Source organism: Colossoma macropomum, unplaced genomic scaffold (genome assembly GCF_904425465.1).
Source record: "Colossoma macropomum unplaced genomic scaffold, Colossoma_macropomum, whole genome shotgun sequence".
Lineage (NCBI taxonomy): Eukaryota > Metazoa > Chordata > Actinopteri > Characiformes > Serrasalmidae > Colossoma > Colossoma macropomum.
This window is the reverse complement of record NW_023494784.1, coordinates 42600499-42616043: the sequence shown is the minus strand read 5'-3', so window position 1 is coordinate 42616043 and position 15545 is coordinate 42600499. Positions and strand designations below refer to the sequence as shown.

Below are 15545 nucleotides of genomic sequence, written 5' to 3'. Positions count from 1 at the left end.
GGTAAAAACTACAGATATGGCAGATTCATACTGGATTAAAATCACTCCTCCCCAGATTAAACTAATCCAGCTTCAATATAGCTTAACACTGTCAGTGGTAAATGATGAGGATATGAAATGGAAAAAACTGGAGTTTTAAAATGAGCAGTTTTTAAAAGTGTAAGAGCTGTCAACCCTGGTTACAGTCACAGTTACTGTACATTACATTAGATTTGATTACAGTAAAATACTGCTGTCTTGTAAAGTCAGGCCAGTTTTGTATTGCATTTATAAATGCAGTAAAATGTCATTACTGTAAACAAACATTATAGAATGATTGCTGTAAATATTAATTAACTACCTGGCAGCAGTTTGAAAAGATGCAGTGGCCTTCACTCTCTCAGCTTGGTAGCATTGTGTAATACACTCTTAGCAAAAAGGGTTCTGTGTAGTACCAAAAAAAGGGTTCTTTGGCTTGTAACAATAGTTTTTGTTGCTACGGAGAACCTTTCTCAAAAACGGTTCCACATAGAACCACCTACAACACATTTTATATCAATCTTAAGAGCGCTTTCATGATGCAAGCAACCCTTTAATCATGCGAAGGGTTCTCTGAGTGTTCATGGTTCTATATAGAATTTTCTTTACTGAAGAACCCTTGAAGAACCGTCTTTTTTAAGGGTGTAGGGGGAGACCTGGCTAATGGGTGGAACTGGACATTACTAAATTGGGGAGATAATTGGGTACAAACAAAAAATGATAATAATAATACACAATAACTCTGGATTTAAAGAGGTTAAAGGGGATGAAGACAAAGTCTCTGAATGTATCACTAGTGAGATGTTTGAATTCACAGAGTTAAACAGTTTTATAGCAACAGCAAAATAACACAAACAGCAAAACATTTCACGTTCTGATGGACGTAATGTGGCCATATAACGGAGCCGATATGGATTCAAATATTGATTGAAATCTGTTCTGTCAGATGGATGACTAGTTTTTATTGCTGTTTTTATTTTAAATGGTTTTGACTTTCACTCTACATTGTCTATCATTGTCCTGCACAGTTGGTGTTACGTGTCACTCTTCCGTCCGGTCCCACTGTTACTACTTCCCAGCCTCCGGACTCCATTTCCCAGAACACCCCACCTGATCACATGACCCCAGATCTACCTCACGTGACTCTCCACTGTTACACTTCACCTGATTACTGATTCAACTCACCTGTTAAGCTCACTATATAAACCCTCTCAGTTTGTTGGCACTTTGTTAAGTATTGCCTTTGTTTTGCCGAGCCTTGCCGTCCCTTGCCGTCCCTTGCCGTCCCTTGCCGTCCCTTGCCGTCAGTTTGCTTTTTTTGTGTATGACCATTGCTTTGTTTGTTTTTGACCTTGTCTTTAGCCTAGCCCTCCTGGTATTGTTGGTATTTTTAGTTTGACCTTCTTTTCTGGATTTTTGGACTTCCCTTATGGTCACTGTTTTCTTGATTTGGCTTCTGACTTTGGACTGGTTGACCTTGAGTTTGGATGATCTTTTTGTTAATAAACCTATTTTACTTCAGTTTGGTCTGCCAGCGTCTGAATTCTGTCTGAACATGACATTACTAATACAAAGTAAATATTATAAATACTAAAATTATCACTTGTGATTCTATCACGGAGTTTGCATGTTCTCCCCGTGTCTGCGTGGGTTTCCTCCGGGTACTCCGGTTTCCTCCCAGAGTCCAAAGACATGCCGTCAGGCCAATTGGACATCCTGAATTGCCCCTAGGTGTGAGTGTGTGTGTGTGTATGTCTGTCTGTCTGCCCTGCGATGGACTGGCGATCTGTCCAGGGTGTATCCTGTCTTCCGCCCAATGACAGCTGGGATAGGCTCCAGCACCCCACCGTGACCCAGAAGGATAAGCGGTTTAGATGATGGATGGATGGATGGATTCTATGACTAACAAACCTGTGGCTAAAATGGATTGCAATAAATGCATAGCTGAACAATTAACTGCAAAACAGTTACAAAATCCACATATTATTCACAATATCTGGGCATCTATGTATTCCCTGTCATTTATATCCAGCCAGTATTCATGCAAACTCAGCACCATTATCTGTGAACTTGTGGATTCTTGTAAATTGTAAAATATTTTGCGTGCACAGACTGCAAGCTGAAACTATTCTTTTCTATTCTGTAAAACCTGGAATGATGGAATTTGTACTTCTAAGGGCACTTAAAGCGTGTTGATAACACAGCATCAATCACATAATTATGATAAACGATCATTAAGCCCATCACATGGCACACATCAAGCTTCAGTCTGAGGCGTATTAATTTGCGTGGCGATTGGGCCGGACTCACGCTGCAATCCATCCAGTAGCATCATCCATCATCCTTATAAGCAGGTTAAGTAGGAAATAAAGACCAACACACTGCATTTCACTCCTGTCTGAGCTCATTACATCTCCCTCCATTTCTCTCTGCTTTCTCCTAGCCTTTCATGGAGACCCCTGGGGCTCTCGGCCAGCCAGGGTGATTAGATATGAGGCATGCGAGACACTGCACAGACAACTTTGCTTGTCAAGGTGAGAATACTAATAAAGCACCTGGCTATGCTAATGTTTACTATCACTGACCGCTGCATAAATATATTTCCTTTATATTGAAATGCCTTTAATACAGTAAAGAGGTCATTCTTAGATATTTTGTGAGCTGTTTTAAACATTGCTAGTAGAAATGTTCAAGTTCAATGCTCATTTTGGTGATATCTGTAAAAATGTTAGGGTACCGATGACTAAACCCTGAGGCACACCCATAAAAAAAAATGAAAATTTGTTCAGTCTTCGGTCTATTAACGTTCATGTCTCTAAAATCTACATTAAGCTAGCATATTTCTTACAGTTTACAGTAAATATCCTGAAAAGACCTATACTACACTCTTAAAAAAGATGGTTCTTAAAGGGCTCTTTAGTAAAGGGAGTGGTTCAGTTTAGAACCACAAGTTCTACATAGAACAATTTCATGCTTAAATGGCTCTTTGCATGGCGAAATGCTTCTTCAGATAGATGGAGATGGTGTTATATATGGTTCTATATAAAACCAAGAACGCTTTTATGGTGCTTTTCAAATAGCTTCACATACGAATCCACCAATTACAAGCAAGGGGCAGATAACAGGCACACAAATCCACCAGTTACACACAGTGAGAGGCAGATGGCGTGTATCTCAACTTGTCTTCATTGGCTAATAAGTCCAGATGTGAGTCACGAACGATCTCGCGATTAAATGGACACCCGTATTGTTTAACCCGTATTTCTGCATGGTATTATTGCAAAGATATTAACAGAAACGTCTAATTTGATGTACAGGCATGTTCGTCGACCCCAAGGGCTAAAAATAGATGGTTTACAAATTTGCTCTAGATATGTTCATATGACAACCAGCAATAATACACATTAGAATAGCCAGGTACTTCATTAATATTTTCACTGATAAGCAAAATCTGATGTTTCTACTCTGAATTCTCTCTAGATTAGCATATAATAAATACAATATATCGATAATGCTTTATTGTTAGAAGTCCAAAATGTTGATTCTAGTAAAAATAGAAGATGCTTGTGCTTTTAAGTGAAACAGACAGGCATGCTGAGAGCCTCACTGAGCCGCCAGAGTATTATATACCCTCAAGGTCTAACGTCAGACCCACTGTTGCCATACAAATCAGGCTTTCATCGACAGAGCATCTCACACACAAAAAGACACAAAGGCACCGACGGCCCTGATGACCTCTCTCATTTAGCTGAAATGTGCATGACTGTAATTTGGCTCAAAACAAAGCAATTGTGTGTCAGTGTATCTTCAAATATAGATGAGGGAGGCCATGTGTGCCCTGCTCTGAGCGCTGGATGTCACTGATGGTGACAGTGTGAGAATCAGGGGCTTTATTTGTTTGTTCCAGCCAGGATGATGAGGTGATGATCGTTATCATCAATTACTGCAGCGAAGAAGGAGCTCATTAGCCCCACAGTGACCTAGCACCACACACAGAGACGCTCACTCAGCCCGCTAGTGCACAGTGAGAGAGAGAGAGAGCTTGGAAGGTGTTTATATAGCAACAGTCCTCAGCTGTTAATGCACACTGTCTACTGGCATCATGCTACTCTGAGTCTAGTCAATATTATCATCACAACATACGTGCAGAGTGAAGTGTTGAAGGTTTGTTTATATACAATGTCAGAACGTGGGGTAACACATATCACCTTTATGTATTATATATATATATATATATATATATATATATATATATATATATATATATACACACACTAACACACAAACGCAGCCACTCGCTAACACACACACATAAGCACACACACAAACATGCACCCACTCACAACAAACACACAAACGCACGCACTGACTAACACACACATACATTTGTCTTACTGTACTCGTGAGAACTTCCATAGGTTTCTATTGATTTTTGTATTACTGTAGAGAAAAAATACTACAACTACACCTAAACCTAATCCTAACCTTAACCTCAGCATCCAAAGGGCTTTTCTGCTCTTTTAGTTTTTCAAAAAAAAAAAAATGTGGTGAAAACAACACATACTGAAGTGAGGACTAGCAAAATGTTCTCACTTAAGCAAAAATGTCATGACATGTGGTCCTCACAAATATAGCAAGACAAGAACACAAAACACACGTACACATAAACACAAACCCACTTACTAACACACAAACAGCCACTCACTAACATACGCACACACAAACACACACACACTCACTAAAACACACACACAAACACACCCCCACTCACCAACACACATACACACTCACTAATACATGAATGCAGCCACTCACTAACACTCACACAAACACACACACACACACACAAACACACCCATTTACTAAGACACAAACACAGCCACTCAGTATCACTCACACACACACACACACACACACACAAAACATGCATCCATTCACTAACACATACACAAACACACAACCACTCACTAACACACACACACAGTTACGCACTAAAAAACACACACAAACACACCCCAATCACTTACTAACACACACACTTACTCAGACACAAACACTGCCACTCACTAACACACACACATACTCACTAGCATACACACACACACACACACACTTACTAAGACATAAACACTGCCACTCACTAACACACACACATACTCACTAGCACACACACACACACACACACACACGCACACACTTACTAAGACATAAACACTACCCCTCACACATCACTACTGACCGACACACATACACACAATCACACCCTCACTCACTTACTAACACACAAACAAACACACAACCACTCACTAACACACTTACACATAAAAACAGATCCACTCACTAACACACACATTAATAGACCCACTCACTAACACACACACACACACACACACACACACACACACACTCATACTCTCAGAGCTGTAAGCTCGTCCCTCAGGCCACCTAAATGCTTGTCAGACAGCTAGTCACAATCTCTCGGTCTGTTGTTGGAGAATTGTGTGCATATGAAAGGTAATTAAATTGCGGATTTAGACACTCTAACGGCCTGTCTGAAAACCAGCGATAGCAACATTATGAAGAAGGACCACACAATGAAAAGGGGAGAGAGAGAGAGAGAGAGAGAGAGAGAGAGAGAGAGAGAGAGAGATAGATAGATACTGAGTGCCTTTGCTGTATTTCTCAAAGCCTTTAAGCTGTCACATTCACTTGATCTCTTTCTGCTCATCCCTCTGTTTATGTATCCTTATGTATCCAGCTAAGGCTGTGCGAGATGGTAAAAATATATCATACTTCAAATGGGCTGCTGTTCCATAAACTACCGACTGATTTAATGAGTTGTGTGAGTCTAACGTTTCAATACCGAGGAGTATTTCACGGAACCATACAACCAAGCCAAGAACCACATTTTGGAAAGTGCTCTTTCAGATATAATTTGCTGTTTAATTTATGTTTTTTAATTAACACACTAATGCTGACAGTGCTTCAGAGGTGATCATTGCCAGGTTGGACCTGAGAGAACTAGAGGACTGATTAAAAATATTATGATAACATTAAATATTAAAAGCAAAAGTAACACTTCATGGTTTCTTACAGCTGAAAACACCTCTTTTTTAACATGTAAAGCATGTTTAAAAAATGTGGATTTGGAACTCCCACCTAATAGTTTGGAGTCTCTCCAGCAGGGGGCGCTATTAGCACACAAGCTGTGTTCATCATTTTGAGATGAAATAGCCATAAACCTCAGGAGGATCTAACAAATGCTTTGTAGTAGCAGCCCTCAAAACAAGAGGTAAAAACGTATATCAACAATTATTGAGTAACATTGAGTTACTCATTGAGTGTGTTTACATGCACTTAATAATCTGATAACTGCAGAAAATCAGATTTTGTCAGTAATCTGATCAATGCGTTTATATGCCCTTGAGTAATCAGATAATGGGGAAACTCAGGGTGTACATGAGTCAGACAGTAATTAGATTTCTGCTTTACAACCAGTCAATAAACTTACAGAAAAAGACGCGACGTAAGTGAAATGTAAAACTCAAACTTCATGCTGCAGCTTTTCTTTTAAACATCGTGCCACTTTACTTGAAAATATGATCATACATCATCTAAAAGATGAAAAATATTTAAAACCTTCACTTTGTATTTCATTTCAGGGTCTCTCCAAAAGTGATTTGCTGCGTCTCGCGGCAACGCTGCTTGCTTATTTCTGGTATTGAGGTCTGTTTGGCACCTGAGCAGACTGAGAAATACGAAAGAAATCAGAGTAAGAGTTCACATGAGCTGAGAATTACTGAGCTAAAATCCAGCTCTCTTTATCTGATTTCTCAATCACATTTCTAGACCGTAGTATGGTGTTTACATGACCATTGAATAATTGGATAATGATTATGATTGGATTATTGAGTGCATGTAAACGCACTCAATGTTATTTATGCAATTCACGTTAAAGAATTTCATTAAACCATATGAGTTAAAAGTTGCTGTGGGTTGTTGTCATGTTTCACTGTTGATCTGCTGCTGCTCGAACTGTTTGAACATGTCTGTGTTGACTGGCACAGGAAAGAAAAGAAAACAAACAGCATTTTTAATCAGTATTTCTTGTTTACAGTACCATGTTTTCATGATTTCAAATTTTTCAGTGGCCAATTTTTTTTTTGGAGAATGTTTAATCATTATTGGTCTTTTTATGATCTGTGCTGTATTTTCAATGCTTTTCCACATCCATGAAACATATATATATATACATATATATCTCATTTTGCCCACCCCTGGCACCATCAGTCAAAATCCCTGCTACAATCAATACGTGATGTCAGTACGTCCTCCCCGAAAGCCTGCAGTTTGACTTGCCGCCTCTAATGGCAATCCAATAACAGCTTCTTTGAAGGGTCATTTAGAGCAAGGTAGGCCCAAGTGGTTATTTGTCCAATCGCCTGGACGTTGCAGAATCGAAAGGTTTACAGATGATTACCTCTTACAACGAACATTATGTATTGGATGCCACATCATTGCCCCCTGTGCAGAATGAATTGAAATCCCTTAAAATCCCACAATTACTTCATCCTAAGGCCTTTTACCTAGTAACTAATGTACATGGACTACATTACAAATGACCTGATGTATTCGTAAGTTATAGAAGTGCATAGTAAAAGTTTGGACCAGCTGGAGGGTCCTGATTATTTAAGGAGTTAATGATGCAGCCAGTTCATGGAATTAGTAGGGGAGGGGTGGAGATTCAACACATTTTTGTCCTAATTCAATTTGATTTTAGTTGTTTTTTCTATTTTAATCCACTTAATAATCCTTATTTAACCAAACATTGATCTAAAGATTGAACTGTGACATATGCTCATCATGCCTGTGGAGACTAGTTCAAATGTATTTATTTATTTATATCATATATGATTTGTATCAATTTATGGAAGCTAGAACCTAATTGGGTTTGACAAGGTAACACACCCCTCTACATACAGAGTCCTTGATGGCCTTAAGGCTAATACTTCAGCATTAGTTAGAAAACAGTCTCTGAGATTGCAGAATTGATCATTTGTGCTTAATAAGTTTACTACAGGTTTGATTGTAGATTGTAGTTCAAAGTTGTTCACAGTGGTGGTGATGGGAACCAGACGTCTGAAGAGTTTAATGCCTCTAAAACCTCCCTCACAGAAAGTTATGATATGAAATGGTTATGAATACACTGCCTGATGCATGAGACATTGTTTTATGATAGTTTTGAGATAATATTTTGGACTGAAACATACATTTTTTAAATCCATCACCACCATCCTATCACCACCACTGTAAAGAAACCATTTCACAACAAACTACTCAAAATGGCTTTGTTCATATTCATGTTCATCTTTAAATTTTACATTTTGAACAGTCATTGGAGTTCCCCTTTAATTTTCCATGGTGGCTTCTCTGCTGCTTAATAAATCGATTTCTTGGCTGAATGGGTGGAGCTTCACTGAATAGACGGACGTTGAATTCACAAAAAGAGTGAATTCAAAAAGGCATGGACTGCAGTGGAGTTTCAATAATGCAAGGATAAATTTCCATGAAATTGGCCCTTTAAACCCTTTTAAACAACATAACAGGAACACTACAGGTCAAAAGTTTGCCATCGCTGTTCAAAAGTTTGGAATCACTATATTAAGTTATAATATTAGTGAATATTCAGAATTTATTATATTTTAAAAACTGGAGATCAAGAATCACTGCAGATAACAAGACCAAAAACAATCATTATTCAACCTTTATGTTGAAGAAATTAACCTACTATTCACAAAATTCTTGAAATATTGAATAAAATATTTATAAAAAATACCTTGTGGCAAATAATTAATTTCACAGTGTAGAGTATATTGTACGGTCGCATGCAAAAGTTTGAACACCCTGGTCAAATTACACGTTTTGTAAATTTTAAAAAATAAGTGAACGGAGAACAAACTGAATATGTAATTTTTCTCCAAATTGCAGAGCACAATTTCTATTTAGTTAAACATATTGGGAAAAAGATATTACACATAAAACGTGCTGTAACTTCTCTGCTGCTCACAGGCCAAAATGTAAATTAAACTTTTTTTTTTCAAATATGTCAAATTCAGCAAATAAACAATATTTGTGCATTAAGCCCTTAAAGTCCCAGGCTTATTACATACTAAGCCTTATTATTCAGTAACTACAGGGACTTCAATGCAAACTAGCTGAGCTATTCTTAGCTTATAGAAGTGTGTAATAAAACTTTGGGCCTGCCAGTGGGCCCTGACCATTTGAGGGGCTAGTGCAGAAGTGTGTTCTCTATAGCGGACATAGTCACTTATTTTCACTTCAAATCAACAAAACATGTCGTTGGACGGGGGTGCCAAAACTTTCGCACACAACTTTATATGAAATAACCAAAATTGTTACTTTGTAAGTGATTTCCTAACTTTGGAATGACAGAATCTTCTAAAGAGATGAATCAATTTAGTTCTTTAACAAAAGAAGGAATCGTTCACCACCGTCATTAGTCTTCAGAAGCAGAGCTCATCACCTCTGGAAGCAGTATTGATGTAGATGTTCAGCAGTTTACCTAAATTCCCAGAGGAAATAACCCAGTCTCATAACCTCTCTGCCAAACAAACACTGCAGAGTCGGACTCAAACTTCAGCCAACTACTGCTCCAAACTCTTGGATCGACAGGTATAAAGCCAGGTTAAGTCGAGGTCTTCCTCCTCTATGAGGCCGTGTGATGGAGGAGTTGGAATGACGGACTGAATGGCCAGTCGTGACTCATCTCTAACGTCCCTGCTTTGCTCTCAAGGCCGCAGCGTTTGTCTGAGGTGACTCAGAGTAGCTCATAGTTCCGACCGGATTACCCACAGTGTAAAACAGCCAGCATGAAGAACAACAAAAGCAGAGCTAAAGCTTTGATTTCATAACGTGAAAAGTCATGGCGTTTATTAGAATCAGCCCTGACTCACTCATCACTCAGAGGAAGCTTTATTTACTGTGTGATGTGGTTTTGACTCTATTCGAATAAGAGCATACAGGAAATATATATATATATATATATATATATATATCCCTGAAGTCTCAATGTTTGTGACGATGTCTACAGTTTTATTTATCTATATTTGTTTGTATCTGTTTATGTGTTATGCTGTCTGGCATGCCATATTACTGTAAATGGAAAGTGACTTTTATATAATGCTTTGTGTTTCTTTGTGTGTTTGCTTGTTTTCATAGATTTACAGGACAAATGTGTCCTTACATATTATTATTATATATATTATATATATATATTATATTATATATATATCACATATATGTAATGATGATGTCCCATATGTATTATTTATATGTAAATATGACACATTAGTAATATGTATAGGTACTTACATATATGTAAAAATAATATATCCCATATTTAAAATACATATTTGAGTACATATTTGTAATAATGATATCCCATAAGTATTATTCTAATAGGAATACATATGGGGCATCATTATTACCTATATGTAATTACATATATATAATACATATTGGATATATTCTTATTATATGTGTGTACTTACACACACACACACACACACACACACACACACACATATAATACAAGCAGGCTATATTATTATTACCTATATGTACTGTATGTGTTATGCTGTCTGGTGTGCCATTTTAATGTATTACTGGAATATTACTGGAAAGGGACATATTACTGTATTCCTTCTCCTGTAAAGTTACCATTTTGGAGATACGAGGTTTTGATCCGACAACAGTGATATGTATGTAATACAAGTGGGCTATATTATTATTACATATATGCACTTACATATATACAATAAATATAGGACATTTTATTATGTACATACTTATATATATATATATATATAACACCTATGAGACATTATTATTACACTTAGGGATTAACTTTGCATATAATTTATCCATGTTTATATATAAAACATTTACATTTAACATATGTGTGTGTGTGTGTGTGTGTGTGTGTGCGTGTGTGTGTGTGTGTGTGTGTGTGTGCGTGTGTGTTCGTTTTCTCTTACCGTTCTCTGTTGAATTTGAGTGAGTGCAGTATTGCTGGGCGTCTCTGCCGCAGGTTCCAGAGGTGCAGAGTGTCGTCCGCACAGGCTGAGACCAGCGCCCCCTACACACACAAACAAACAAGCACATTATCAGTCTGACACAAAACAACCTATTAACTCATCTTTCCTAAAGTATTGCTGGCTGTCTGTTCAGAACTGCTCATAGTGAAACAGATCAGCCAGTGAAATCAAAGCTCTCTGTGAGCTCCTGTGTTTCCTATCACTGTATAAAAGAAGCCCCATGCTGCCTTTATTGTTGGATGCACTGGATAAGTCGGGCGAGTGCCTTTAGAACACGATTCACATCACTTATTGATTTGTTTCATCAGAAGAACAATGGAAGTGTAAAGTATGTTCCTATTTATCTTTTTTGCTGGGCTTTTCCTGTTTAAAACAATAGTTCATAACACAAAATAGAAATCTTGATATTTGCATTATTCATAGATCATGTTCTTTATATATCAGAATTAATGCGAAAACAGCATTGAGATATGATGTTATTAAAGAAGAGGGGCAGATTAAACAGCACAACCAGCTGCTTTTTGTCTTACAGGGCTAAATATTGTTGTCATAAAAAAAGTTTGAAAAGATGACTTAAAAGCAACTTGAAAGGTTGTCTTTACGAAAAAGACTGGGTTTCTTCATAAAGGGGTAAGAAGCTCACTTCTGGAAGGCGACATGAAGGAATGCATGATGGAATCCTGCACTAAAGAATGAGTGATAGGCTCATAAACAAAAGCTAATATGGGACAATTAGCATGCTGCCATTAGCAAAACAATTAGCTGCAGCTTCCATTCATTGTCAGCCCCATTAGACTTTTAGGAGAACTAGACTTTTAATGATGATCTTGAAGTTGGATAATCATGCATAAACTCTTACCCATTAGCTAAATGAATGATACTCAGTGTCTACTAGATGAGAACTACTAGATGTGAGACGAGAGCTCGTTTTAAACGTTTAAAAGAGGGATGTGAAACTAATTTCCCAGTCGAATTTAAAGCAGAAGATGGCTGGTGTGGAAGACAGCACAGTCTTCAATTCTGTTACTAACATAATAACATATACATATAAACTATAAGGTAACACTTTCTATGAATGTCACCTTTGTAAGCATCTATAAACACATTCATAATGTTATAATGCATTCATAAGACATTATAAACATAGCTATAAATATATATAAAAATGCACTATATGTTATAGCCATGTTTAGTATGCATTATGAATTGTTAACATAATGCATTAAAAGTACTGATCATAACAAATTATAAGAGCTCATAAGTCGAATTTGTCCGCTCTAAGTAAAGTGAAGCGTACTGTACTAAAGCCTCCTCCAGTGTTCAGAGTGAGGCTTCAAGTTGAAGTATTTACTGAAGGATTTACTGAAACACTAAAACATTCACAGTAAAGCACATTACAGGCTTCAAATGTCAGAGTTTAAACTAGAGCTGCCATCAGTGTTTTACCCAATGTGGGAAAGGTAATGTTCACCACCGTTAGCTTGGTATTTGTCTTTACTTTACACTCTCCAAGCTGGGACTGACTTCTTTGGCACTGACATTATAACATGTTATTAACACTATTTATAATGCATTATATTAACAATTCATAATGTATCATAAACATGGCTATAAAGTGTAATTCAGTGTACTTCTTTTTTATAAATATTTATAACCTTGTTTATAATGCCTTATGAATACATTATAACATGTTATAAATGTGTTTATAGATGGTTACAAAGGTGACATTCATATAAAGTGTTATCAACTATAAATATAAATATGAGCATAATAATATAAACTGCAAGTGGCCCATCAACTTCATACTAACTCCAATACAGTCATATGTAGGGGAGACCTCAGTTCAAAGAGATGTGAACAGCATGTCAGGACTGCTGTGTATGATGTATGGCTGCTGTTTTAACATGCAATTCATACATATTTCATGACATTAAAGATTAGCTCGACTTTAATACACATGTTGTTTCTCATTAACATGCATAGCACAAACTCGCCAACAGCCTCAGCGTTGAAAAACTGCCCACTACATTGAAGATTCTTATAGTCCAGTGGGGCGATCAGGCAAGACTTTATGTAGACTTTAAGCTCCTTACGTGGTGCTTTTCATGCAGCAGGACACTATAGTGGTAATGTAGGCCTACATCTATCTATCTATCTATCTATCTATCTATCTATCTATCTGTCTATCTACCTACCTACCTACAGTACTGCATAATAGCACCCTTCATGCATTTAAGTTGAAATGACCGTTATGTGCCACTTATTAATTTTTCAGGAGATATTTCTGAATAAATTAGTTCAAAAAAATTACAAAAATATGTAGAGAAAATGGGAATCCTAAGAGCCATGCAACGGCTTGGGATTCCTTGCATTGTGGGAAGCAGAAGCAGAAAATGCAACCAACCTCTAGGACTGAACTTTAAAGGTGTGAAAAACATTCCTGCAGATTTCTTTGAAAAACTGAAAGCAAGTTTCCTCAAAAGATTTGAAGCTGTAATTAAATCTGCCACCTGAGCGTCAATAAATTTCCACTTGGTTTGACATTTTGTTTCCTAACATAACAAACTCAACTCATTGACAAGTATGGCACAAGTGTCCGAATACTTTTGGTACCCTGTCTTTGGTTAAATGGTGAACTGAAATGAATTCTGTGGGAAGCTACTCTACAAATCCTGTTCTAACTGATAATCACTCGCTGGTAAAAACAAAATGCTGGATCATATCAGAGCAACACAGACCTGAATGTGTTCCATTTAAACTGCACAACAAACTCTAATCAAAGCGATGATTAGCTCACTCCGCTAATGGCTAAAACATCTAAGGTAAAGCTGATGAAGGTTTTGGCTGCATTGGGTTTTCCCTCTCCGTCTGCTAATCTCTGGAGCTTTACATTCTGGTCTCTCTCTCTCTCTCTTTCTCTCTCTCTGTCGAGCGCTATCAGGCAGGTGACTGACACCTGCGTTTCCATGGTGATGGTGTTTACATAAACATGTTTACTGTCGCTGCACCTCAGAGACGGTAACAATGTGAGGTGAGAGGAAAGGAAGGAAAAAAACAGGGCTGAGAAGAGAGAGAGAGAGAGAGGAGAGAGAGAGAGAGAGAGAGAGAGCAATAAACGATTATTATAATAGACACAGCCTTATAGCACTTTACTTTTTTACTAAGCACTTGAGTTGATAGACTGAAAATGTCATGCTGGGATTAACTGTAATGCACTGACTTATTATACACATCCCTCCCTTTGTCTGTGGAGTGATTGAGACTGATGTGTTCTTTCTTTCCTTCCTTTCTGGTTTCATTCACTCAATGCTGAATGTAAAAAATTGTCCTGTCATTTTGTTCTCTCTACCTCTGCTGAGCATCTACCAGCTCTTCACCAAGTGTCTATTAGCTCTTCACTAAGGGCCTACAGGATCTTTTACTGAGCTTTACTGGCTTTTCACTGAGCATCTATCAGCTCTTCACTGAGCATCAATCAGCTCTTCACTGAGCATCAATCAGCTCTTCACTGCATGTCTATTGGCTTTTCAATGAGCGTCTAGCAGCTCTTCACTGAGTGTCTAGCAGCTCTTCACTTAGCATCAATTGGCTCTTCACTGAGCATTAATCAGCTCTTCACTGAGCATTAATCAGCTTTTCACTGAGTGTCAATCAGTTCTTCACTGAACATCTATCAGCTCTTCACTGAGCATCTATCAGCTCTTCACTGAGAATCTATCAGCTCTTCACTGAGCATCAATCAGCTCTTCACTGAGTGTCAATCAGTTCTTCACTGAACATCTGTCAGCTCTTCACCGAGCATCTATCAACTCCTCACTGAGCGTCTACCAGCTTTTCACTGAGCGTCTATCAGCTCTTTACTGAGCATCTACCAGATCTTCAGTGAGCATCTACCAGTTCTTCACCAAGTGTCTATTGGCTCTTCACTGAGCATCAATTAACTCCTCACAGAGTGTTCATAAGCTCTTCACTGAGCATCAATCAGCTCTTCACTAAGTGCCTATAGGCTCTTCACTGTGCATCAATCACCTGTTCTCTGAGCATCTATCAGCTCTTCGCCAAGCATCTATCAGCTCTTCACTGAGCATCTACCAGCTCTTCACTGAGCGTCTACCAGCTCTTCACTGAGTGCCTATAGGCTCTTCAGTGTGCATCAATGAGCTGTTCTCTGAGCATCTATCAGCTCTTCGCCAAGCATCTATCAACTCTTCACTGAGCATCAATCAGCTCTTCACTGAGCATCAATCAGCTCTTCACTGAGCATCTATTAACACTTGACAGGGACGTCTGTCAGCTCTTTGCTGAGTGTGACCAAGCATCTGTCAGCTCTTCACTGAGCATCTGAGGATTTATCAGCTGTGGATCTATCAGCTCTTCATCAAGTGTTGCCGAGCATCTATTGGCTCTTCA

The 15545-nt window shown here is 38.0% G+C and overlaps 1 protein-coding gene across 1 annotated transcript in view; it reads right to left on the bottom strand.

Annotated features, from left to right (window-relative positions):
- stxbp5l (syntaxin binding protein 5-like) overlaps positions 1 to 15545 on the bottom strand; it is a 262054-nt gene that overhangs the window by 155752 nt on the left and 90757 nt on the right. The window contains exon 4 of the mRNA XM_036571863.1: positions 11076 to 11176. Within this exon, the coding sequence (XP_036427756.1) occupies positions 11076 to 11176 (101 nt within the window). The remainder of the gene's footprint in view (positions 1 to 11075; positions 11177 to 15545) is intronic.